At 37.2% G+C, this 26,366-nt stretch overlaps 1 protein-coding gene across 1 annotated transcript in view; it reads right to left on the bottom strand.

Annotated features, from left to right (window-relative positions):
* The window catches only part of PIK3C2G (phosphatidylinositol-4-phosphate 3-kinase catalytic subunit type 2 gamma), a 377,014-nt gene that overhangs the window by 4,806 nt on the left and 345,842 nt on the right, over nt 1-26,366 (bottom strand). The window contains exon 32 of the mRNA XM_036065643.2: nt 4,392-4,517. Coding sequence (XP_035921536.2) covers nt 4,392-4,517 — 126 coding nt within the window. The remainder of the gene's footprint in view (nt 1-4,391; nt 4,518-26,366) is intronic.

The raw sequence follows: 26,366 nt of genomic DNA, 5'->3' as shown, positions 1-26,366 counted from the left end.
TACTGCAAGTTGTTAGAAAATTTATGGATACAATAAGCATTATAAAATAATCTCCCTGCATGTGTATTTGCTAATTTTTTAAAATAATACATGTAGCTTGAAATAAATAAAACACAAGTTTATTTAAACTCTTGAATCGTTAGTGGCTTTTTGTCATTATGACCCTCCTGAGATTACAAATGATGAAGCACAACATTAAGTCTAGACAAATTTCGTGATATTGATATAGGGCGTCTTGTACTCAGAACATATGGAAACTACTGATATACAGTTGGGAGGGTATATCTCTAGCTGTTGACATCATGAAAAATAAGAAAATGTCAAAAGATCTTTCCTTACTAAATTATATGTATAAATATATATATAATTTTACATTTTTACACACGCATATGAGGTGTCACTTATAAAACTACCCTAAATATTTAATTCCACAAATCTTTTTAGAAACAACTAAGTTTTAAAGATACTAAGAAGATAAGATATTTTCCTCATCTTCAAGAAATTTACAATATACTAGAAGAAAAACATGTAGGACTAAGTAAAATATGGTTAAGTGTGGTGTAAGAGTGTAGGAGGAAAGAGTGGTTCACAGAGTCCACATTTGAGGTAAGCTTCAAAGTTGGCAGAGAAGAGCAGAAAGGGTAAAGGGCATGAGCTCCATCTCAGATGTCATAGGGACTATTAAGGGAATGACAAGATGTCTTATGTGACTTAAGAATATGATTAGGTATGAGGAAATAAAAGGTCATGAGTGCACAAATATTCCTGACTTATTTTTGACAAAGGTACAAAAGACATTTCATTGCATTGCTTTTCCAATAAATCATTCTGGAGTAATCGGCATTCACGGTAAAAAAAAAAAAATGAACTCCAACCTAAACTTCACGTGTTATTCAAAAATTAACTCCAAATAGATAATGGGCTTAAATATAAAATTGTAAAACTATAAAACATTTAGAAAAAATATAGGAAAACATCTTTAGGACTTAGTGCTAGGTGAAGAGCTCTTAGACTTATAGTCTATAAAAGGAAAATTTGATAAACTATACAAAACCAAAATTAAAAACTTTTAATTTGAAAGACCCTGAGAAGAGGATGAAAAGATAAGCCAAAGACAGGTAGAAAGTATTTGCAAACCACTTATCTGACAAAGGACTACTATCCATAATATATAAAGAACTCTCAAAACTCAGCAGTAAAAATGCAAACTATCCAATAAGCAAATGAGCAAAGACATGAAGAGACATTTCACCAAAGAGGATGGTAAATAAGTGCATGACCAGAAGTTCAGCATCATTAGTTATTAGGTAAATACAAATTAAAACCACAATGAGGTATCACACTATACCTTTCAAAAGAACTAAATAATAGTAATAATAACAAACTTGTTACAAATAATAACAAATAACAAATGGCAGAGATTCAGAGAAAATAGATGCATTGTTAGTGGGAGTGTAAAACAGTATAGAAAAAGAGTATGGCAATTTTTTGTAAAACTAAATATGCCAACTGCCATGTATTCCAGTAATTATATCTTGAGCATTTATGTTAGAGAAATTACAACTTATGTTTACACAAAAATCTATAGATCACTGTTCACAACAGCTTTGTTTGCAATAGCCCAAGCCAGAAATAACCCAGATGTCCTTTAATGGGTGAACAGTTAAAGAAAATATCATATTCCAGGGTGCGTGGGTGGCTCAGTTGGTTGGGCGACTGCCTTCGGCTCAGGTCATGATCCTGGAGTCCCTGGATCGAGTCCCGCATCTGGCTCTGGGCTCGGCGGGGAGTCTGCTTCTCCCTCTGACCCTCCCCCCTCTCATGCTCTCTCTCTCTCATTCTCTCTCTCATATAAATAAATAAAATCTTTAAAAAAAAAGAAAATATCATATTCTATACCACGACTATGATTCAACAGTGAAAAGAAACAAACTATTGATACATGCAGCTATTTGGATGGATTGCTAGGGAGTTAGGGTGAATGAAAAAAGCCAATTTCAAAATGTTACAAACTATATGATTCCATTTGTATAACATTTGAAATGACAAAATTATAAAGATGGAGAACAGATTACTAGTAGCCAGTGATTGGGGGTGGCGGTGGCATTAGAAGGAGAGGAGTATCTGTGGCTATAATAGGGTAGCACCAGGAATCCTTGTGATGGAACTCTTCTGTACCTTGACTGTGGCGATGGTCACACAAATCTACCCACGTGATACAAATGCATAGAACTAACAGGAATTAAAATAAAAAATGCATAGAACTAAATACACATGAACACATGTAAAACCAGTGAAATCTCATTAAGGTCAGTGAATTGTACCAATGTCAATTTCCTGGTTGTGATATTGTACTGTAGTCATACAGGATGTTACCATTGAGGGAAAGTGGCTAAAGGTTATTTGAATTCTCTGTGTATTATTGCTTCCTACGGCATATGAACCTACAATGATCTCAAAACAATTTTTTTAAAGTGTATGAAGACTATATTATCCAAGCGATCACTCAGGAAAGTTACTGGGTCACATTTTAAGGGCTATCAGTGTCACATCTAGGATTCTGTACATTACCAAGTAGTCAGTGAGGAGCCTTTGAAAAAAATTTAAATAGTAGAGAAATAAATATGACTGGTTTTTGAAAGACATCTTAGATAGAAATGTGAATGATTCAACTGAAAACACGAGAGGCAGATAGGAGGCTATTATATAATAGCCAAAGTCACAGGGACGTCAAACAAAGCAGCAGCGATGGGGCGAACAGAAGGTGATGGATGCAAGAGGCAGGTAGCTGCACACGTAACAAATTGTTAAACTGACAAAACTTGGGGATTAGTTGGAAAAATGAGTGAGAGAGAGGGCTGTGTCGTTAGAATGTATCTTTTGAGATGGTAAATAGAGGAGGGAGGCCTGGTTTAAAAGTGTCTAGGAGACATTAAAATGAAGCTCTCTTCAGTAATCAGGCAGAAGCGCAGGTCAAAAGGTTAGGACCGAAGCCAGGACTGGAGGAATAAATTCAGATGCAACCTACATAGAGGTGTTAAATGAAAATTTGTAGGTGTATAAGATAATTTTGAGAGCGTATGTATCACGAGGCAATGAGGGTAGATCGTGGAACTCCAGCAAACAACAATAGTTTTCAGAGGAAGAATGGCAATGAAGGAAATTGAGTGAGTGATCAAAGAAGATGGAAGGGAGTTAAGAGAAGGTAAGACTCAAGCAAAAGGGAGGTGTCAAAAAGAGCCTGCAGCCAGCAATGCAACTGTGTAACCGTTCAGGAGAGTAGAGGGCTCATTAGATTAAGCCATTAGCAGGCCACGGATGTCACTCTAAGAAAGCAGCATCAATTAAGTTCAGAATCCACACCGCACAGGATTGAAGGATGCAAAGGAAGTGATGAAGTGAGAGCAAGAAATGTGAGTCACGTTTCTTGTGAGTCACTTTTGCAAAAGTTTTTTTTTTTTTAAAGACTTTTTATTTATTTATTTGAGAGAGACAGACAGACAGACAGAGATGGCGATAGAGATCAAGAGCGAGTGGGGAGGGAGAGGGAGAAGCTGGCTCCCCGCTGAGCAGGGAGACCGATGCGGGACTCCATCCCAGGACCCTGGGATCATGACCTGAGCTGAAGGCAAACGCTTAACCGACTGAGCCACCCAAGGCACCCCAACTTTTGCAAAAGTCTGAGGGTGCTAGGGAGGGAAAGAAAATATGGATGCTTTAGAAAGGTTGAGTTGAGGAGTTTGTTTGTTTTTTAAGATTACTGACCTAAGGATGCAGTGGATAAGAGAGCCTTATGAAAGGCAAACAAATAATCATCCGAGCAAGGTACAGAAGAGATGGGAAGGGATGGAATCAAGAGAATAAATGTAGGGTTTGCCTCAGAAAGAAGTAGGGGATTGGATATTCAAAATTGTGAGATACAAATGAATTAGAGAGCTACATGTAAGTTAATTTAATTTGTGCTTTGTACTTGTTTATTTTCTTTTGTTTTTCAAAGGAGATTTTATGAAGTTTATTGTTATACACAGGATAGACTATGATAAAGTTATTTGGTAAGGAAGACCAGGTAAAGGAAAATAAGGTTAGAGAAAATAAGATGAAGTCAGGGATAATGTTAGGCAAAAAAAAAAAAAAAAATCCATCCTGGGCTCTTGCTGGAGGCTTGCCACAATTTGAAAATTGGTTTGTAAGTGCTTTGAAAGCAGAATCTGTATTTTCCAGTTCCCATAGCATCTAGAACAGTGATCAGCACATAGTGGCTATTTTGTGATATGTCTTCCCTTTATGGAATAATGCTGCCAATTACTGCAAATTTTCCATATTTGGTTGTTAAGCTAAAAAATGGTAAGAAAAAATACAAAGTGACTGGACAAGGGATGAATCATACTTACAATTTCATTATAAGTGGGGTCGGTACATTTTGGAACAGATTTTGTTTTCCTCCTACGAACTTCACTGGGGTATGGTAAAAGATAAAATTCAACATGTGCACTGGGCGCAGAGCCATCTGGGAGATGCTGCAAAGGAAAATGGTTATAAATATTAATGCATGTTGCTATCAAAGAAAACAAATACATAGCTACTAAATATCAAGACCAAAGGCAGGATCAAAATTTATTACAGTACTGTTTATCAGAAAATAAGAGAACAATCAAAAGAAATACATCAATCCTCAAAAATATTCCCAAAGCACAGTGTAAAAGAGTAAAATTGTCCGTTTTAAATTAAGTGTTGTGTCAGAAAACTATATTTAAAAGCCTATTAAATATAATTTACTTTAGTTTTTTACAGTAAAAAGTACATTTGCATTTTTGACAGAAATGGTCAAGAGATGAATATAAGCCACAGGCAGAAACAGGAATTAAGTGCCTCAGGATACTGTCCACCACTTGAAAATAAAAAAATGCAAGTTTAACACATAAAATAAAATGTAGCATTTAATGAAATATATATGCATATTACATAATATCACATTTAAGGCAGAATTTAATTAGAATATCAGTTAGACTTGCAACTTTAATATACTTACAAGATTTTAAGATAGTTATTATAATTTTATTATCTAAATTACCCTAAAATATATTGGATAGTCCTCAAACTATGTTCTATGGAGCCTCCAAAGTTGCCTAAAATGCTGCCTGATGGGTAGATCAATGTTGTCAAATGGCTAGATCTTTGGGCCCCCTCTCCCCAGTTGTCCTCTCCCCAACTACCTCCCATCCCAGCTTCCCCATTCTGGCTTCAGAAATTCTCTCCTCTTCTTTTCCACCTTTCCTTATTATGGATATTTTTCTTTCTTTCTTTTTAAAGATTTTATTTATTTATTTGACACAGAGAGAGAGAGCACAAGCAGGGGGCGGGGCAGAGGGAGAGGGAGAAGCAGACTCCCTGCTGAGTAGGGAGCCTAACTCAGGGCTCAATACCAGGACCCTGGGACCATGACCTGAGCCGAAGGCAGATGCTTAACCGCCTGAGTCACCCAGGTGTCACTGGATATTTTTATTCCTTAATATTCATTTGAGGAATAAGTGCACTGTTTCAAAAATTTGGAAGCCACTGCACTTCAAAGAAATGTGCTTCACCTTTGTCATCTTGACCAAATGGAGAGTAAATCATACTAAAACTCTGAATATCTAGTTTGATAAAAAGATAAATGTTTGTGTAATTTATATTCAAAGAGGATGATTTAAAAGTCAAATTTGAGGAATTAAATGTTTATTTTGTTGACTACATTGTAACCATTAAATCGGTAATTTTTTTTTTTAAGATTTTATTTATTTGAGAGCGAGAGAGAGAGAGAATGAGAGAGAGAACATGAGAGGGGTAGGGTCAGAAGCAGACACTCTGCTGAGCAGGGAGCCCAATGTGGGACTCGATCCCAGGACTCCAGGATCATGACCTGAGCCGAAGGCAGTCGCTTAACCAACTGAGCCACCCAGGCGCCCCCTAAATCGGTAATTTTCAACAAATACATTTCAGTCTTCTGAATCACGGGGACATTTACATGTGAACATCCAGTGCCACCCCCAATGTCATTAGCTTTAAATTTGTGTCTTTCTTTGGCACCCAAAAAAGCATAGTAGAAAGTAAGAAAATATGATATATATTACTATAGTACTAATTTTTACTCAGTTCTAATTTACATAGTAAAAATTACATTAGGAAAATTTGGCTCTTTATTATTACTCATAAATTAGATGCAGTGCATCTGGACACATCATATGTCAAATGCTAAGATTGTCAAAACTGCTGCTTTAGATAGAGCTCAAGGTCTCCTCCCCCACCTGAAACCCTCCTCCAAGACAAAATGCTCAGTGTCTCAAATGTATCAACGGCATAATGGAATCTTCAGTGACAGAGAAAGACATTGCTATTAATATTTGAGAGAGTGCTTTTGTTTTGTTTGATTTGTTTTGGTTTAGTTTGGCTTGGGGAGAAGGATGAAGGCAGTATAATGTTTTGCTCTGTGTAATTCTCTCTTGTCTGCCATGGTGTTGAGGGTACCATACCTATAATGGCTGTATGCTCCAACTTAGTGGTTAGAATCATGGTTCTGAAAATGGACTTTTTGATTGCAATCTGGGCCCCCAAATTTGCCAGCTATGTGGCTTTTGGCAGGTATCTTAATTTTTTAGTGGATCTGTTTCCTAACCTATAAAGGAGGATAAAGGTAATATATGCCTTACAGCATTCAAAAGATTAAATAAACCATATAATGTGAGGACAATGCGTGAAATAGAGTAAGACTTAAATGTTTGATACTATTTTTATTTTCTATAAATTAAATTTAAATTGAACGTAAATATACTATATACACTGATTGGACAAGATATCCCTAATGTACTGTGACATCTATGAGCAGAGTTTCTTAACCTTGGCACTATCAACATTTGGTGCCACATAATCTTTTGTTGTAGGGGGCTGTTCTACACATTGCGAATATTTTAACACCATCACTGATCTCTACCCACCAAATTCCAGTAGCAACATCTTACCAGTTGTGACAACCAAAAATGTCTCCAGACATTGCTAAATATCATTTGGGGGGCAAAATTAACCCTAATTGAGAACCATTTAAATGACACTCAAATAAAGAATCTCTAGTTCATCCTTTGAAGCCCAGCCTAGTGACATGGGACTATTTCCACCTGAATATCTTCTTGGCATCCTTATATAAAATCTAACCAAAATCTATCTTCTATCCTTCCTTATCACTCCAAAACAAAATTTTCCAACTTGTTCAAACTATATTAAATCATACTATTTGTTTTCTTTAGTGTCTCCCTTGTCACTGATTTTCAAATCCAAGTGTGTACCGAGATCAATATCCTCCGTTTGCCCCAGTTCATCTGCCACCACAGATCTTTATTTCCTAACTTATTGTAACTGGATTTTAATGACTTTTTATGCCATAGTGTTCCCACTTCTTTCCTTCATTCATTCCATAGATCACCCTTGTACTTAACCTTCCTATAAAGCTGCTTTGATCATGTCACTTTCCCCACTGTCTAAAGAATAAACTCCCAATCACTGAGGGAGAAAGATATTTTGCATTACCAGCCTTCACCAAGCATTTAGCAACTACAGGTTGGGTTTCTGTTTCTAAGTTAATGTCCTTGACAAAGTCCTTGAATATCCTAGAGTTTTTAGAATAATAGAACAGCACAGATTTCAATTCAAAATCAGGGGTGCATTAGATCTGAGCAGCAGTGGGCTTAGTCTGTCCTTAACAGTTTTCAATGCAGACTATTGATTTCTCAGGTCTTTCAGAGATTCTTTTTTTGTTTTGTTTTTTTTTCCAAAGCAGCTGTCTTATCAATGTTATTTTTTTTTCTTTCTTACTTTCACCATATCCTGTTTCTTAAAGATCATAGCTTAGTATAAAAAAACTCTAGCTGTCTTCTTATCAATACTTCTCATTTCATCCCCTGCCCTTATGTTTATGTGAATTAAATTTAACTTTAAAGTAATTAAATAACCTATACTTGTCTAAATGTCTTAACCTAGGATTTTTACTCTGGTTGCATTTTAGATCTTCACAAAGATTTAACACTTTGACCTGAGGAATCATAAGGCTTGGAGATATTGACTTCTTAGTCTGATGCTCAGTCTAAACAATAAGTTTCCTTGTATCACCCAGAGGTTTTCCTTATTCACAGTGGATTGAAGTCAAACAGCGCTACTACTTTCTTCTAGAATTCTGGCTAATATTTTTACTATGCTCAGAAGACGACATGAAGTCATCCAAACTTCATTTTTGTTACTCATCCTAACTCTGAATCCTAGATTTTTCTGGTAAAATGTTTCTCATTTTTTATATTTTTAGAAGTTTTATATATGTTAGCTCCCTTATGAGTTTAGAAATTCTTTCAAAGGAAAATCCACGTCTTGATATTTTACACTTCCCTCCCCTCACATTTCCTTTGGGCTCTGGCTCCATTCGTGACTCACTACTCTATTACCCTAACCCCACCCTCAGTTCCTTCGTCTTAATCTTTCAACCGGCCTCTGAATCTCCAATGAAAAATTAAATCCTCCCTTGAGATTGGGATTCCCTTTACCGTACGCTTTTCTTCCCTTTCGTAGTTTTGCCTTTCTTTCACGACATTCCTTTCTTTCCTAGAAATCCTGTTCCTAACACAGTGCTTGGCATACAGTGAATACTAAATTAATAGTTATCAAACGGCTAAAAGGATGAGCTATAGATTTATAACATCTAGCTCTTTGAAAGTGCTCTATAGCTATTTGTCGAATCAATATCTATCATGCAATATAAAAACTAGAAGTGTTCTTAACTTCCTAAAGTGAAAGTGTATGTGTCTTGGGGGTCTGTTCCCAAGGTTTGCCCTAGGTGTTTACCCTGAACACTTGCTGTTTGATGGCATCTCTCTGCAGATAGAACAGATCTTCACATGTATTTTGTTGGGTTTCATGGCTGATCAGGAGCATTTGTATCAAGGTCTGCTTGTTATGTCTGATATCTCAATAGTTCACTTCTAAAACTTTGATTTTATCTCATCTCTCAGCTAGTAAACAATTAGATGCTTACTTCCTTTCTTTACCCCTTTCTGCCTGCAACTGGAGCTAGACTGGATTTGTAACGTAATTACTTGTAATCAGTCTCAAACTAATCCTTAGTCGCCATCCTCACATTCCCCTGAACACTTGGTCTCTGATTGCTGTCCTCCTTTCCTGACACCTTTTCCAGTCTTCTGTGATAGTCCTCCCCACCTCTCTGGACTGTTTCCACTTACCTCCTTTAAAAAAAATCTCCTTAACAAAAGTACAACAGGTTATTTAAATCTCCTAGGAGCTAACAATGATCTGACAATTTCTTGGAGGCCTAATAGATGGTGGTGTGTGAACTAAAGTCATTTTTTTCCCCCATACCTTATGCAGTTTCCCCCTCTGTGCACCCCTTTGTGGAGTACATGAAAGAAACAGAAACAGGTACATTCAATTTAATTAGAGTGTGCCTACTGGGGACCTTTGGGTGGAGGCAAGGTGCTGGATCCACATTTGCACCAAGCATTCCCTACAGAGGAAATAAATATGTCTCATACATATGTGCTACTATTTTTTTCAAATATATGTAGGTGTTTTTGATAACAAAATTTTAATATTTTAAAAGCACTAACTGAATTTATAGTAGTTTAAAAATTGTTTCATATTTCTTAAATTTATCAGATTTTTAGAAAACTTTTTTAAAGTTTAGAAAGAGGTCCCTCTAATTGAAAAGGTTGGAAATGAAGGCTTTAGCATATTCTTAGCATCACTGATGCAGACACTTCTTCTTTAACTAAGAGTGAAATATAGGAGATTCTTATCCTGGTTATTGTTTTGGGTATAAAAATTAAAATGCATATATGTGTATTAGTAAATCATTATTCACAATGCTGACTTCTTAATGGTATTGTTTTAGGTGTATAAATAATTAAATATGCTAATTTTGCCTTCCTTTCTTGCCCCACATTGCACATAGAGTTTTAAATCAATGCTACTTCTGTTGTTTTTGTGGTCAATGAATAAAACCATATTGAAAAAACTGGTTAATTTATCAAAATTAAGAAAAAAAGAGTAACCAGTAGCATGTTGCTATAAAAACAAAGCACAATGTAAACTGTTTATAAAGTAAATAAAACCATTTCACATTGCAGGGTAGGCCAGCAATCCTTTTAGTATTTTCATATGAATTTATGAAGAAGATACTTATTTTTCATATACGGCAATAATAATAATAATGATAGCTATCACATAATGAGTATTTACTTAAAGCACTATCTTAAAATAACCATTGAGCCAGTATTATTATCTTTATTTTATTGAAAAGGTTTTATTACAACTTGGGCTCTTAACCACTACCCTGTATTGACCCTCTACAGAGAATGCAAGGGAAACGGCCAGATTCAAATTAAGAGCACTTCTAGATCAAGTTTTATCAGAAATATGATGAAGATAGATGGTTTAAAAATAACTTCCGTAGATTAATTCAAAGCTTAATTGTATTTAATAGGTTCTTATCTTTTTGATGAATAATTTATGAGAATTTCCCATCAAGTTTTTATTTTAACTTAAATGTTTCCAATCATATGATAAAATAGGCTTTGGTAGAAATCAACTGCTAATGATTAAAATATGATAGTGCTATCAAAACCTGAGGTCTATGCCAGAAACAAAATAACAATAAAAAAGCATTTTCCTCATCTATGTGCCCGTCAAATTGCAGTTCTGAAACTCAGGCTAGCTACCATGAAGAGGGTCTTTTTATAAAATGACAATGTACAATAAAATTACAGAAGTACAAGAAAAGTACTTATGATATATAGTTTGCTCAGTGCTTCAGTTAAAGAAATGATGGAATGATGTTTCCAACCTTTCTGTGTGTGTTTGTTAATATAGAATGGGAGGATTTCAGGTCCTCATGAATTAAATTAAGATGGTTTTCTGCTTCATTTCACACTAATTAAGCCTTTAATTGAATTCTTGTCACTAATAGGTGATTTTCAGTAATTTTTTAAAACAATCAATTAAAAAATCACACCACCATGTGTCTAACACTTTGGATGATCTATGAGAGGTCACAGAAGAGTTGCTGAAACCATTTCTACTTTCAAAGAAATAACAAACTCATGGACATGCTCATCTTATTACATACATATTAAAAATTTTTAATCCTTAACTTGATGCAGTTAACAACTAGATAGAAGTCACAGTCTGATAGATTGAATTCTTATATTTTCTGACTCAATACATAGGAATTGAATTGCTTCTAAAGATCCAGAGTTTTAATTAGAGCTCCAGACTTTGCTACTGAAGTGTCTTGTGAAGTTCTGCAAGCTTTTCCATTTCTCAATCTTAATAACATGTACAAAGTAAGGCTTTAAACCTCATTTATTTTTTACAATCTACTTGATAGAAAACACTGAAGAATTGTTTATGAGTTAAGTGTAATTAAGCCTTTTTTTTTTACAGTGGCACTGAAGCACTCTAAATGATTTCAAATCCTCTAACTCTTAGCTTCTATCCCCAAGTGCTAAGAAAACTGTACAAATAAGAGACAGACTACATTTTGTTAATGATTATTGAGGAATTGTGAAGAACAGATGAAATACTGAATGATTAGATTTATGATGTTATACTTGATAGTATTGAAGATTTTTTTTTGCAAAAAACCCAGAAACTAGTAATTCAGAGGTAAAGTATGAGTTTTCTACCTATATACCTCAAATATTTGCCTTGATTCTGTCCTACTAAACAGTTTTATCATGATTTAAATAAAGATACAGATATGAGATGTACAGCTTTCAGTAATCTGAGTGTTATGGCCAATATGCTTGATCACGTAATAAGGACTGAGATGTGAAGATCTAGAATGATGAACCATATCTAACAAGGTTAGTTACAATAGACTCAATGCCAAGTTCTTCTTTTGGGTCTGAAAAACTCATTCGGCAAATCTAGGATATGAAACACTTGGCTTAGGAATAGCATTTGGGAGAACTTTAAAAAGTTATATGTGTTTATAAGTTCAATATATCTATGACCAAGAGATTGCTAGGTACAACTATAGTATGGTCATCTATCTGTCATCTATCTATCTATCTATCTATCTATCTATCTATCTATCTATCATCTATCTATCTATCTATCATCTATCATCTATCTATCATCTATCTATCATCTATCATCTATCTATATCTATCTATCATCTATCATCTATGTGTATATTATCTATCTATATAAAATATACTTTAAATGTAAAGAGATGAAAGGTTAAAGGTAAAAGGATGGAAAATGTATACCATGCTAACATGAATCAAAGGAAAACCGGAAAATTTATATAAATATCTGACGAAGTGTATTTGACAGCAAAAGATACTACCATGAATAAAGAAGTTCATTTCATAATGATAAAGGGGCCAATTAATCAAGAGAACATAATAATCTTAAATGTTCATATAACATTATACAAATTCACAATTATAATTAAAGATTTTAACACCCTTCTCTTAATAATTCATAGAACTAGCATACAGAAAATCAGTAAGGCTATAGAAGACAAAAATAAAGTGAAATGAGTGTTTATAGGCAGCATATAATTGGGTCATTTTTTTTTTTCCATCCAGCCACTCCATGCCTTTTGATCGAGAATTCAATCCATTTACATGTAGAGTAATTATTGATAGCTAAGGACTTCACTAATGTCATCTTATTAATTGTTTTCTGGTTATTTTTTAGTTCCCTTGTCCTTTTCTTCCTCTCTTGCTGCCTTCTTTTGTGAACTGATGATTTTTTTTTAGTGCTATGCTTTGATTTCCCTTCCCTTTATCCTTTGTGAACTTACTACAGGTTTTTGCTTTGTGGTTACCATGGAGCTTACATAAAACATCTTAGGTATGGGGTACCTGGGTGGTGCAGTCAACTGGGAGTCTGACTCTTGATTTCAGCTTAGGCCATGATCTTAGGGTGGTGGGATTGAGCCCTGTGTCCAGCTCAGGGGGGATGCTGCTTAAGCCTTCCTCTTCCTCTCTCTCTGCCCCTTCCCCCCCTCAAAGAAATAAATCTTAAAAACAAACTTAGGTATAATAGTCTACTTATGCTGATAAATTTATTTTAATCACATACAAAAACTCTACCCTTTATTCCCTCATTTTTTATTTTTGAAGTCACAATTTACCCCTTTTTATACTGTTTATTCATTAACAAATTATTGTAGCTATAGTTATTTATCTACTTATTTTATTTTTTATTTTTTAAAAGATTTTTATTTAGGGGTGCCTGGGTGGCTCAGTCGGTTAAGTGTCTGGCTTCGGCTCAGGTCATGATCCCAGGGCCCTGAGACCAAGGCCTGCATCGGGCTCCCTGCTCAGTGGGGAGACGGCTCCTCCCTCTCCCTCTGCCTGCCGCTCCCTCTACTTGTGCTTGCTCTCTCTCTGTCAAATAAATAAATAAAAGTCCTTTTTTAGAAAGATTTTATTTATTTATTTATTAGACATAGAGCGAGAGAGAGAAACATCACAAGTAGGCAGAGCAGCAGGCAGAGGGAGAGGGAGAAGCAGGTTCTCCACTGAGCAGGGAGCCTGATGCAGGGATAGATCCCAGGGCCCTGGGACCATGACCTGAGCCGAAGCGAGACGCTTAACTGATTGAGCCACCCAGGTGCCCCAGTTATTTATTTTTTTTTAAGATTTTATTTATTTATTTGAGAGAGAGAGAGCAAGCGAGCATGAGTGGGGTGGAGGGGCAGAGGGGGAGGGAGAAACAGACTCCCTGCTAAGCAGGGAGCCCTACATGGGACTCCATCCCAGGACCCTGGGATCATGACTGGAGCCAAAGGCAGACACCTAACCTACTGACCCACCCAGGCACCCTGCAGCTGTAGTTATTTTTCTTTTCTTCTTTTAAAAAATTTTATTATGTTATGTTAATCACCATACATTACATCATTAGTTTTTGATATAGTGTTCCATGATTCATTGTTTGTGTATAACACCCAGTGCTCCATTCAATACGTGCCCTCTTTAATATCCACCACCAGGCTAACCCATCCCCCCACCACCCTCCCCTCTAGAACCCTCAGTTTGTTTCTTAGAGTCCATAGTCTCTCATGGTTCATCTCCCCCTCCGATTTCTGCCCCTTCATTTTACCCTTCCTACTATCTTTTTTTTTTTTTAAGCATATAATGTATTATTTGTTTCAGAGGTACAGGTCTGTGATTCAACAGTCTTACACAAATCACAGTGCTCACCATAGCACATACCCTCCCCAATGTCTATCACCCAGCCACCCCATCCCTCCCACCCCCCACCACTCCAGCAACCCTCAGTTTGTTTCCTGAGATTAAGAATTCCTCATATCAGTGAGGTCATATGATACATGTCTTTCTCTGATTGACTTATTTCACTCAGCATAATACCCTCCAGATCCATCCATGTCATTGCAAATGGCAAGATTTCATTCCTTTTGATGGCTGCATAATATTCCATTGTATATATATACCACATCTTCTTTATCCATTCATCTATCGGTGGACATCTTGGCTCTTTCCACAGTTTGGCTATTGTGGACATTGCTGCTATAAACATCGGGCTGCACATACCCCTTCGGATCCTTACATTTGTATCTTTGGGGTAAATACCCAGTAGTGCAATTGCTGGATCGTATGGTAGCTCTATTTTCAATTTTTTGAGGAACCTCCATACTGTTTTCCAGAGTGTTTGCACCAGCTTGCATTCCCACCAGCAGTGTAAGAGGGTTCCCCTTTCTCTGCATCCCCGCCAACATCTGTCATTTCCTGACTTGTTAATTGTAGCCACTCTGACTGGTGTGAGGTGGTATCTCATTGAAGTTTTGATTTGGATTTCCCTGATGCTAAGCAATGTTGAGCACTTTTTCATGTGTCTGTTGGCCATTTGGATGTCTTCCTTGGAAAAATGTCTGTTCATGTCTTCTGCCCATTTCTTGATTGGATCATTTGTTCTTTGGGTGTTGAGTTTCATAAGTTCCTTATAGATTTTGGATACTAGCCCTTTATCTAATATGTCATTTGCAAATACCTTCTCAGATTCTGTCAGTTGTCTTTTGGTTTTGTTGAGTGTTTCTTTTGCTGTGCAAAGGCTTTTTATCTTGATGAAGTTCCAATAGTTCATTTTTGCCCTTGCTTCCCTTGCCTTTGGCGATATTTCTAGGAAGAAGTTGCTGCGGCTGAGGTCGAAGAGGTTGCTGCCTGTGTTCTCCTTTAGGATTTTGATGGACGCCTGTCTCACATTGAGGTCTTTCAACCATTTTGAGGCTATTTTTGTGTGTGGTGTAAGCAAATGGTCCAGTTTCATTCTTCTGCATGTGGCTGTCCAATTTTCCCAACACCATTTTTTGAAGAGACTGTCTTTTTTCCATTGGACATTCTTTCTTGCTTTGTCGAAGATTAGTTGACCATAGAGTTGAGGGTCCATTTCTGGGCTCTTTATTCTGTTCCATTGATCTATGTGTCTGTTTCTTGTGCCAGTACCATACTGTCTTGATGATGACAGCTTTGTAATAGAGCTTGAAGTCCGGAATTGTGATGCCGCCAGCTTTGCTTTTCTTTTTCAACATTCCTCTGGCTATTCGGGGTCTTTTCTGGTTCCATACAAATTTTAGGATTATTTGTTCCATTTCTTTGAAAAAAGCTGATGGTATTTTGATAGGGATTGCATTGAATGTGTAGATTGCTCTAGGTAGCATTGACATCTTCACAATATTTGTTCTTCCAATCCATGAGCATGGAAGTTTTTTCCCTTTCTTTGTGTCTTCCTCAATTTCTTTCATGAGTATTCTATAGTTTTCTGAGTATGGATTCTTTGCCTCTTTGGTTAGATTTATTCCTAGGTATCTTATGGTTTTGGGTGCAATTGTAAATGGGATTGACTCCTTCATTTCTCTTTCTTCTGTCTTGTTGTTGGTGTATAGGAATGCCACTGATTTCTGTGCATTGATTTTATATCCTGCCACTTTACTGAATTCCTGTATGAGTTCTAGCAGTTTTGGGGTGGAGTCTTTTGGGTTTTCCACGTAAAGTATCATATCATCTGCAAAGAGTGAGGGTTTGACTTCTTCTTTGTTGATTCAGATGCCTTTTATTTCTTTTTGTTGTCTGATTGCTGTAGCTAGGACTTCTAGTACTATGTTGAATAGCAGTGGTGATAGTGGACCTCCCTGCCGTGTTCCTGACCTTAGGGGGAAAGCTCTCAGTTTTTCCCCATTGAGAATATTATTCACTGTGGGTTTTTCATAGATGGCTTTTATGATATTGAGGTTTGTGCCCTCTATCCCTATACTCTGAAGAGTTTTGATCAAGAAAGGATGCTGTACTTTGTCAAATGCTTTTTCTGCATCTATTGAGAGGATCATATGGTTCTTGTTCCTTCTTTTCTTAATGTATTGTATCACGTTGATTGATTTGTGGATGTTGAACCAACCTTACAGCCCAGGGATAAATCCTACTTCGTTGTGGTGAATAATCCTTTTAATGTACTGTTGGATCGTATTGGCTAGTATTTTGGTGAGAATTTTTGCATCCATGTTCATCAGGGATATTGGTCTGTAATTCTCCTTTTTGATGGGGTCTTTGTCTGGTTTGGGGATCAAGGTAATGGTGGTCTCATAAAACGAGTTTGGAAGTTATCCTTCCATTTCTATTTTTTGGAACAGTTTCAGAAGAATAGGTATTAATTCTTCTTTAAATGTTTGGTAGAATTCCCCTGGGAAGCCATTTGGCCCTGGGCTCTTGTTTATTGGGAGATTTTTGATGACTGCTTCAATTTCCTTAGTGGTTATAGGTCTGTTCAGGTTTTCTATTCTTCTTTAGTTTAGACATCTCTAGGAATGCATCCATTTCTTCCAGATTATCTAATTTGCTGGCACATAGTTGCTCATAACATGTTCTTATAATTGTTTGTATTTCTTTGGTGTTGGTTGTGATCTCTCCCCTCTCATTCATGATTTTATTTATTTGGGTCCTTTCCCTTTTCTTTTTGATAAGTCTGGCCAGGGGTTTATCAATCTTATAAACTCTTTCAAAGAACAAGCTCCTAGTTTCATTGATCTGTTCTACTGTTCTTTTGGTTTCTATTTCATTGATTTCTGCTCTGATCTTTATTATTTCTCTTCTCCTGCTGGGTTTAGGCTTTATTTGCTGTTCTTTCTCCAGCTCCTTTAGGTGTAGGGTTAGGTTGTGTATTAGAGACCTTTCTTGTTTCTTGAGAAAGGCTTGTATTGCTATATACTTTCCTTTTAGGACTGCCTTGGCTGCATCCCACAGATTTTGAACAGTTGTGTTTTCATTTTCATTGGTTTCCATGAATTTTTGTAATCTTCTTTAATTTCCTGGTTGACCCATTCATTCTTTAGTAGGATGCTCTTTAGCCTCCATGTATTTGAGTTCTTTCCAACTTTCCTCTTGTGATTGAGTTCTAGTTTCAAAGCACTGTTGTCCAAAAATATGCAGGAAATGATCCCAGTCTTTTGGTACTGGTTGAGACCTGATTTGTGACCTAGGATGTGATCTATTCTGGAAAATGTTCCATGGGCACTTGAGAAGAATGTGTATTCTGTTGCTTTGGGATGGAATGTTCTGAATATGTCTGTGAAGTCCATTTGGTCCAGTGTGTCATTTAAAGTCTTTATTTCCTTGTTGATCTTTTGCTTAGATGATCTGTCCATTTCAGTGAGGGGCGTGTTAAAGTCCCCCCTCTAATTGTATTGTTGTCGATGTGTTTCTTTGCTTTTGTTATTAATTGGCTTATATAATTGGCTGCTCCCATGTTAGGGGCATAGATATTTACAATTGTTAGATCTTCTTGTTGGATAGACCCTTTAAGTAGGATATAGTGTCCTTCCTCATCTCTTATTATAGTCTTTGGTTTAAAATCTAATTTGTCTGGTATAAGGATTGCCACCCCAGCTTTCTTTTGGTGTCCGTTAGCATGATAAATGGTTTTCCACCCCCCCACTTCAATTTGGGGGTGACTTTGGGTCTAAAATGAGTCTCTTGCAGACAGCATATCGATCGTTCTTGTTTTTTTATCCAATCTGATAGCCTGTGTCTTTTGATTGGGGCATTTAGCCCATTTACATTCAGGGTAACTATTGAAAGATATGAATTTAGTGCCTTTATATTGCCTGTAAGGTGACTGTTAGTGTATATTGTCTCTGTTCTTTTCTGCTCTATGTTACTTTTAGGCTCTCTCTTTGCTTAGAGGACCCCTTTCAATATTTCTTGTAGGGCTGGTTTTGTGTTTGCAAATTCCTGTAGTTTTTGTTTGTCCTGGAAGCTTTTGATCTCTCCTTCTATTTTCAATGACAGTCTAGCTGGATATAGTATTCTGGCTGCATATTTTTCTCATTTAGTGCTCTGAAGATATCATACCAATTCTTTCTGGCCTGCCAGGTCTCTGTGGATAGGTCTGTTGCCAATCTAATGTTTCTACCATTGTAGGTTACAGATCTCTTCTCCTGAGCTGCTTTCAGGATTTTCTCTTTGTCTCTGAGACTCATAAGTTTTACTATTAGATGTCGGGGTGTTGACCTATTTTTATTGATTTTGAGAGGGGTTCTCTGTGCCTCCTGGATTTTGATGCCTGTTTCCTTCCCCAAATTAGGGAAGTTCTCTGCTATGATTTGCTCCAATATACTTTCTGTCCCTCTCTCTCTTCTTCTTCTTCTGGGCTCCCAATTATTCTAATTTTGTTTCGTCTTATGGTATCACTTATCTCTCAAATTCTGCCCCGTAATCCAGTAGTTGTTTATCTCACTTTTTCTCAGCTTCTTTATTTTCCATCATTTGGTCTTCTATATCACTAATTCTCTCTTCTGCCTCATTATCCTAGCAGTTAGAGCCTCCATTTTTGATTGCACCTCATTAATGGCCTTTTTGATTTTGACTTGGTTAGATTTTAGTTCTTTCATTTCTCCAGAAAGGTTTTCTCTAATACTTTCCAGCTTTTTTCAAGCCCAGCTAGTATCTTTAAAATCATCATTCTTAACTCTAGTTCTGACATCTTGCTGATGTCCATATTGATTAGGTCCCTGGCAATTGGTACGGCCTCTTGTTCTTTTTTTTGAGGTGATTTTTTTCCATCTTGTCATTTTGTCCAGAGGAGAATAGATGAATGAGAGAACAAAATGCTAACATGGTAACAATGACCCCAGAGAAATATACACTAAACAAATCAGAAGAGATCTGGAACTGGGGAAAAGAAAGGGAAGGAAAAAAAAAAGAAAAAGAAAGAAAAGGAAGAAGATAAAAAAAACAAAATGTGATCAAATACAATCAGGCTGGTGTATAGATCAGTGCCACATACTAGATTTTGGGTGTATTTGGTCTGTTAGAAGAAACTATCTCCCAAAATTTTAAAGAAAGGAAAGCTTATATGTGTACAAAAATAAGGGTAAATATGATGAAGGGATAGAATATGACTGTAAAGATGAAAATTATAAAAGATTTTATAATAGGAATTGATAAGATAAGAAGTTGTTTGAAAAAAGAAAGAAGAGAAATTTAAAAAAAAAAAGGGAGAGAATGTGATCAGGCAGGAGACTAGAACAAAGCTATACACTAGAGATTTAGGGTATATTTTGGTCTGTTAGAAGAAACCATATCCTAAAATTTTAAAGAGAGAACAACTTATATATATACCAAAAATAAGGCTAATTACTATGAAGGGATAGAATATGACTCTAAAAATAAAAAATAAAAAGATTTTTAAAGAAGGATTGATAAGATGTTGGTTGAGAAAGGGATAAAAAAAATAAAAAAAAAAAGAAAAAGAAAGTTAAAAAAAATTAACTTTGAAAGACTAAAGAATCATGGGAAAAAAGCCTTGAATTCTATGTGCTGTATTCACCTAGCGCTAGAGTTCTGCCGCTCTCATTGATCGGTAAACTTGGTCTTGGCTTGCTGTTCTTGCTGATCTTCTGGGGGAGGGGCCTGTCTTTGCTGGAGGCAGAATTGCCCCGCCCTCGCCTGTTCCAGGCTAAGTAATCTGCTCGGGTTTGCTCTTGGGAGTTTTTGTTTCCTGCAAGCCTTCCATACAGCTTTGGAGGACGAGAGTGAAAATGGGGGCCTCCCAATCTCTGCCCCAGAGGAGCCGAGAACTTGGGGCCCCATTCCTCAGTGCGCCCCCAGAGAAAAGCAGTCAGTCACTCCTGTCTCCCCGGTCTCCGGCCGCACTCCGTGCTCACCCGGCCTGTGACCTAGCATTTCGATCTCTGGCACACAACCCCGTGTGGAGTCTCCAAATCCAGCAGATCCCTGTGGTGCACTCCCTCACCACTCCTCCCATGGGAGGAAGGGGAGTCTTCTCGGATCTGTTGCTTGTTGGGTCCCTGCTGGAGGAGCAATGGCCCGACTGTGCCACAGATCACGGTTTACAGCAACTCCGAGCTGAGAGCCCGCGCCTTGGTTCTGTCACTGCAGCCGGCTTCCCCACTCTGATACCTGGGAGCTCTGCAGCACTCAGGTCCCCCCGGTCTTTCTGTGACCCCAAGGGTCCTGAGACCACACTGTCCCATGAGGGTTCCACCCCCCGCTTAGCCACTGGAGCCTACGTCCCTCAGCAGAGCCGATTTCTAAAAGTTCCAATTTTGTGCTCTGCTGCTCTATCACTTGCCGGTAGCAGCTGATGGAGGCTCCCTTCCCCCCCGGGGGTCTATCTTCCTGAATATTGCCTTGGATTCACTTCTCCGCATGTCCTACCTTCCAGAAAGTGGTCGCTTTTCTGTTCAGAGAGTTGCTGCTATTCTTTTCTTCGATCTCCTGTTGAGTTCATGGGTGTTCAGAATGGTTTGATCCCCATCTAGCTGAATTCCTGGGACCAGACGAAATTTAGGTCTCCTACTCCTCTGCCATCTTGCTCCTCTATAGTTATTTTTAATACTCTTGTCCTTTAACCTTCATATTAGAGCTAAATTGTTAACACTCAACCATATTACACTATTTGAGTACTCTGACTTTGACTGTACACTTATTTTTGCCACGGGTATATTTTCATATGTATTTATGTTATCTATCAGTATCCTTTCATTTCAGCTTGAAAAATTCCTTTCAGCATTTCTTATAAGGCAGGTCTGGTGGTAATGAAATACTCTAGCTTTTATTTGCCTGGAAAAGTCTTTATCCCTCCTTTATTTCTGAAGGACAGTTTGCCAGGTAAAGTATTCTTGCTTAGCATTTATTTTAGTTCAGTACTTTGAATATATCATTCCATCCCCCCCTGACCTGTAAGGTTTTTGCTGGGAAATCTGCTGATAACCTTATGGAGGGTCTCTTGTAAGTTACAAGCTTTTTTCCCCTCTGACTGCTTTCAAGATTCTCTCTTTGTCTTTGATTTTTGACCGTTTCATTATAGTGTATTTTGAAGAGGATCTCTTTAAGTAGAGCCTGTTTGGGGAACTATGAGCTTCATGAATTTAGATATCCAAATCTCCCCCCAGATTTGGAAAGTATTCAATCATTATTTCTTTAAATGTGCTTTCTGTCCCTTCTCCTTTTCTTCTCTGGAACTCCAATAATTCAGAGTTCTTAGGTATCCTAAGATCACATGGGCTTTCTTCAGTATTTTTCATTTCTTTTTTATTTTTCTTTTTCCTTTTTTGTTCTCCACTTATTGGATGATTTCAAAGTTCCTGTCCTCTAGCTCACAGATTCTTATTTTGCTTGATCCATTCTGCTGGTGATGCTCTCTGTTGCATTTTTACTTTCATTTATAATATTCATCAGCTCCAAAATTTCTCTTTCCTTTTTTAAAAAAAAATTTCTATCTCTCTGATAAACTTCTCATTCTTTTTCATGTATTATTTTCCTGATTTTGTTGAATTCTCTTTCTGTGCTTTCTGTAGCTTATTGGGTTTCCTTTGAAAAGCTATTTGAATTCTTCATGTCAAGCAAATCACATATTTTCACGTCTTTGAGTTTGGTTAGTGAAAGATGATTGTGATCCTTTGGTGGTGTCATGTTACCTTGATTTTTCATGTTACTTAAAGTTTTGCATTGTTGTCTTCAAATTTGAAGTAGTTGTCACCTCCTCCAGTCTTTATTAACTGCCCACTTCAAAGTGTTCAAACTCATGTTTTTTTCCACAACAGTGTGATGAAACTTCCCCTCTGCAAACTTGGACTTGCACATAGGCTCTTTCATCTGTGGATGACTGTTAAAAGACAGTGCTTTCCAGAAGCTCCCTAACCATGGCTAAGAGGGGCTTGAACCAGTTCATGAGCCACTTTAGGGTCCTCAGCTGGGACTGAGGTCTGTGTGTCTATTATCTGGTACATGGGTGGGTGAGAGTCCTCCTAAACCCCTTGGTATATGGTGTTAGGTTCCACGGCTCCCACAAAGATACTTTTGTCTGTGAATGGATGCCAAATTTTTGTTGTTGGGTGAGGGATGTCTTTTGCAACTATGATGCTAATGTGACTCCCAAGTTGATTTCAGAAAAACCAGGAAGGAACCAGATTAAGAGGACCAATGTCAGGACCCTAGCTTATGTTTTGCTTGTTGGTTTGTTTGAGTTTAATGTAGAATTGAAGGAGATCTGGATAAAGAATAGCAATTAGGGTACAAGCCTGTCAGTAAAGAACAGAGAGTGATTAGATAAAATTTGCATCATGTACATTGATGGCTATGTCAGCTGGAGATATGGTAAATGTCCAGAGTTGCTGAATATTTAGAGAAATAATCCTCAGCAGGAAATCACTTTATTTTCAAGTGAGACAGATGTGAAGGTCAAATATTTGTCATTCTCAAGTTTAGCATCATGTATTATAGACAGCAAAATTCACAGAGAAAAGCTATTCATTTATAAATATAGCTCAAATTAAACTGATCTGCATTGTGGCTATTTTTCACAGTAATGTACACTTAAATAAATAGTCACTTATTTAACAAACATGTATTAAGGGCATAGTATTATGCTAAGCACTGCAGAGTATACAAAATATATTTCCCATAATTTTTACAATCAGTATATTTTCAAAACAATTGAAACTACAGGATGAACCACAATGATAAAAGTTTCAAGAGCTGAGATAAGGCAGTAAATATCAAATGGATGGTGTAAACAGTAGGTATAACGAGAGGCCAATGGAGAGAAGGATCACTAGGAGCAAGGGTGACCCAGGAGCTTCAGAAAGGATGAGAGGTTTGAGCTGAGTCTGGAAGTTGAATTGAATGTAGAAGATAAATAGAACATAAGAAGAAGTATGCTATAGTTTGCTAGAAGGACTGGAATGTGTTTGGTAAACAATGAATGAACCATCTAGAATATAAATTTTGTGTTGCGGAGGGTGGATATAAAGGTAGGTGTGGCTAAACTCTGTAGTACCTTAAAGATTAGGCTAAGGGATTTGAGTTTTACAAAGATTCTTTTAGCGTTTTTTATTGATATGTTAAAAATGGAATTTTAGGATGTTTTAATGCAGAATGGATTAAAGGAAGTAGAAAACAAAGATAGCAATATCATAAAAATCAATCAAAATAACCTATAGATGAATTAATAGAGAATATAGAATAGGATTTTGGCAATAATAAAAGTAACAGGAAACTAAAAAGGGTTGTTGATGATTATACATAGGAGTATTGGAATAAGTTAAAATATAGAAAATAAATTATAGAGAAGTTTTGATCATGGGTTACTTGAGGTTGATGCAACAATATTTTGAAATAAGTAGTCAAGACTGAGGGGCGCCTGGGTGGCTCATTTGGTTGAATGATTGCCTTTGGCTCAGGTCATGATCCTGGAGTCCCAAGATCGAGTCCTGTGTCAGGCTCCCTGCTCAGCAGGGAGTCTGCTTCTCCCTCTGACCCACCCCCATGCTCTCTCTCTCTTTCTCATTCTATCAAATAAATAAATAAAGTCTTTTAAAAAAATTTTTAAAAAATAGTCAAGACTGAGAGTTGATTTTAGAAAAGTAGAGAACTAAAATTTAGAACTATTGAGTTTAAAGAGATGGGAAGATATCAGAATGTACATGCCCATCGGGCAGTTGAACACATGTAAATTGAGTTCAGGGAAATATTTAAAGTAGAGATATAAATTTAAGAGTAATTCATATAATCTTTGAAGTCACAAGACTGAATGGAATTTTTTAGGAAATCAGTTTGAAGAGTTAAAGCCCTGAATATAAGAAAATCTTCACATTTAAGGGCAAAAGGTGAAGCCAGCATTTATTAAGCCACTATGTACATTAACTAGTTTAAATTTATGAGAGCTAAGGAAGCCTCAGAAAGAGTGCTATCAAAGAGGTTTAGAAAATATATGGACAGTGAAGTTTCATCAAGATCCTGAGAATAGGGGCACCTGGGTGGCTCAGTCGGTTAAGCATCTGCCTTCGGCTCAGGTCGTGATCCCGGAGTCCCGGGATCAAGCCCCGCATTGGGCTCCCCGCTCCGCGGGAAGCCTGCTTTTCCCTCTCCCACTCCCCCTGCTTGTGTTCCCTCTCTCACTTCTCTCTCTCTCTCTGTCAAATAAATAAATAAAATCTTAAAAAAAAAAAAAAGATCCTGAGAATAGTAAAAAGTTCACGAAGGAGTAAAGATATTGATGTTGGAAAGAGATCAATTATCATTAGCATATGATTTATCATAGGTTTAAGAACAATTTATGGTTTGTTTCATTAAGAAATAATTGGTAATCTTTGAGGGTCAGTGTTTCCTTGGTAAAAAAATCATAAAACAATGAAATAGTTATATCTGGGCTGGCTACTCTTTTTTTTTTTTTTTTTTTTTTTAAGATTTTTTTTTATTTATTTGCGAGAGAGACAATGAGAGACAGAGAGCATGAGAGGGAGGAGGGTCAGAGGGAGAAGCAGACTCCCTGCTGAGCAGGGATCCTGATGTGGGACTCGATCCCGGGACTCCAGGATCATGACCTGAGCCGAAGGCAGTCGCTTAACCAACTGAGCCACCCAGGCGCCCCTGGGCTGGCTACTCTTTACTATCCACTGCTTTGTATCATATTCTTTGAAATGGGAGATCTATGTCATAATGGGACAACTCTAGAAGAATCATTTCTTATTAATGAAATATAAGCCAAATACAATCGATGGGATAATTATTATCAGAAAATTATCTTTTATCAAGAAATTGATGTTTATTTAGATTGAAGTGCACCTAGGATGGAAAAATGACAAATTTTTAAAAAAAAATCTAGATTAAAAAAATTGAATTGGGATAGTCAGAGGACTTAGCCAACTTAGTTTTAAAAGGATACACAGAACATTGTTATTTTTACATGTTGAGCATTGCTATCATCTGTGCTTTATTTTCACAACCCTCTTTTTTTTTTTTTAGATTTATTTATTTTATTTTAGAGAAAGAGAGAGCACGACCGGGAGGGGCAGAGGGACAGGGAGAGAGAAACTTGAGCAGATTCCATGCTGAGCATGGAGCCCAGTGCAGGGCTCCATCTCATGACCCTGAGATCAGAACCCGAGATGAAACCAAGAGTCAGCTGCTCAACTGACTGTGCCACCCAGGCATCCCTCCTACACTTTTTTTTTTTTAGAGAGAGAGAGAGAGCAAGTGTGTGAGCAGAAGTGTGTGTGTGGGGGAAGGCAGAGGGAGAGGGAGATAGAATCTCAAGCAGACTCCATGCTGAGTGCGGAGCCCCACATGGGACTCAATTTCACGACCATGAGATCATGACCTGAGCCAAAATCCAGAGTCAGACGCTTAACTGACTGAGCCACCAGGTGCCCCTCACAACGCTTTTTTGTTAACTTTACTAAATCTAACTGTTCTCTTCTCCAACAGGCACCATAATTTGCTTAGTGCCATGTACAGAACTCACACTGTATGTAGAGTGCCACTTGTGGGGTAATTAACCACTTGAGAAATGTTCCTCAAAGTGTGGTCCATGGACCACTTGTGTCAAAGAGCCTTCTGGAATGCTCATATTTGGGAGCAGGAGAGAAGAAAACAAGTTTAGATATGAAAGAATAGAGGGATCTATGAGACCAGTAATGCCTGTAAAACGCAGATGTAGAAATACTAACCTACAGGTGCCTGGGTGGCTCAGTTTGTTAAGTGTCCAACTCTTGATTTTGGCTCAGGTCATGATCTCAAGGTCATGGGATGGAGCCCCCAAATTGGGCTCCATGCTGGGCATGGAGCCTGCATGGGATTCTCTCTTTCCCTTTCCCTCTGTCCCTCCCCACCCCTGGCTCACATATGTGCTCTCTCAATCTCTCAAAAAAAAAAAGAAGAAAAGAAAAGAAATACCAACCCACAGTTACAGAATCAAAATCACTGGGAATTGCACATAGGAATGTATATTTTAAAAGTAAGAACTCCAAGCTACACATACACATTAAAATTGTAAGAAAGTTTTTA

Source organism: Halichoerus grypus, chromosome 6 (assembly GCF_964656455.1).
Source record: "Halichoerus grypus chromosome 6, mHalGry1.hap1.1, whole genome shotgun sequence".
NCBI classification, from domain to species: domain Eukaryota; kingdom Metazoa; phylum Chordata; class Mammalia; order Carnivora; family Phocidae; genus Halichoerus; species Halichoerus grypus.
Note: the sequence above shows the minus strand (reverse complement) of the source record. Positions and strands in the feature narration are given on the sequence as shown.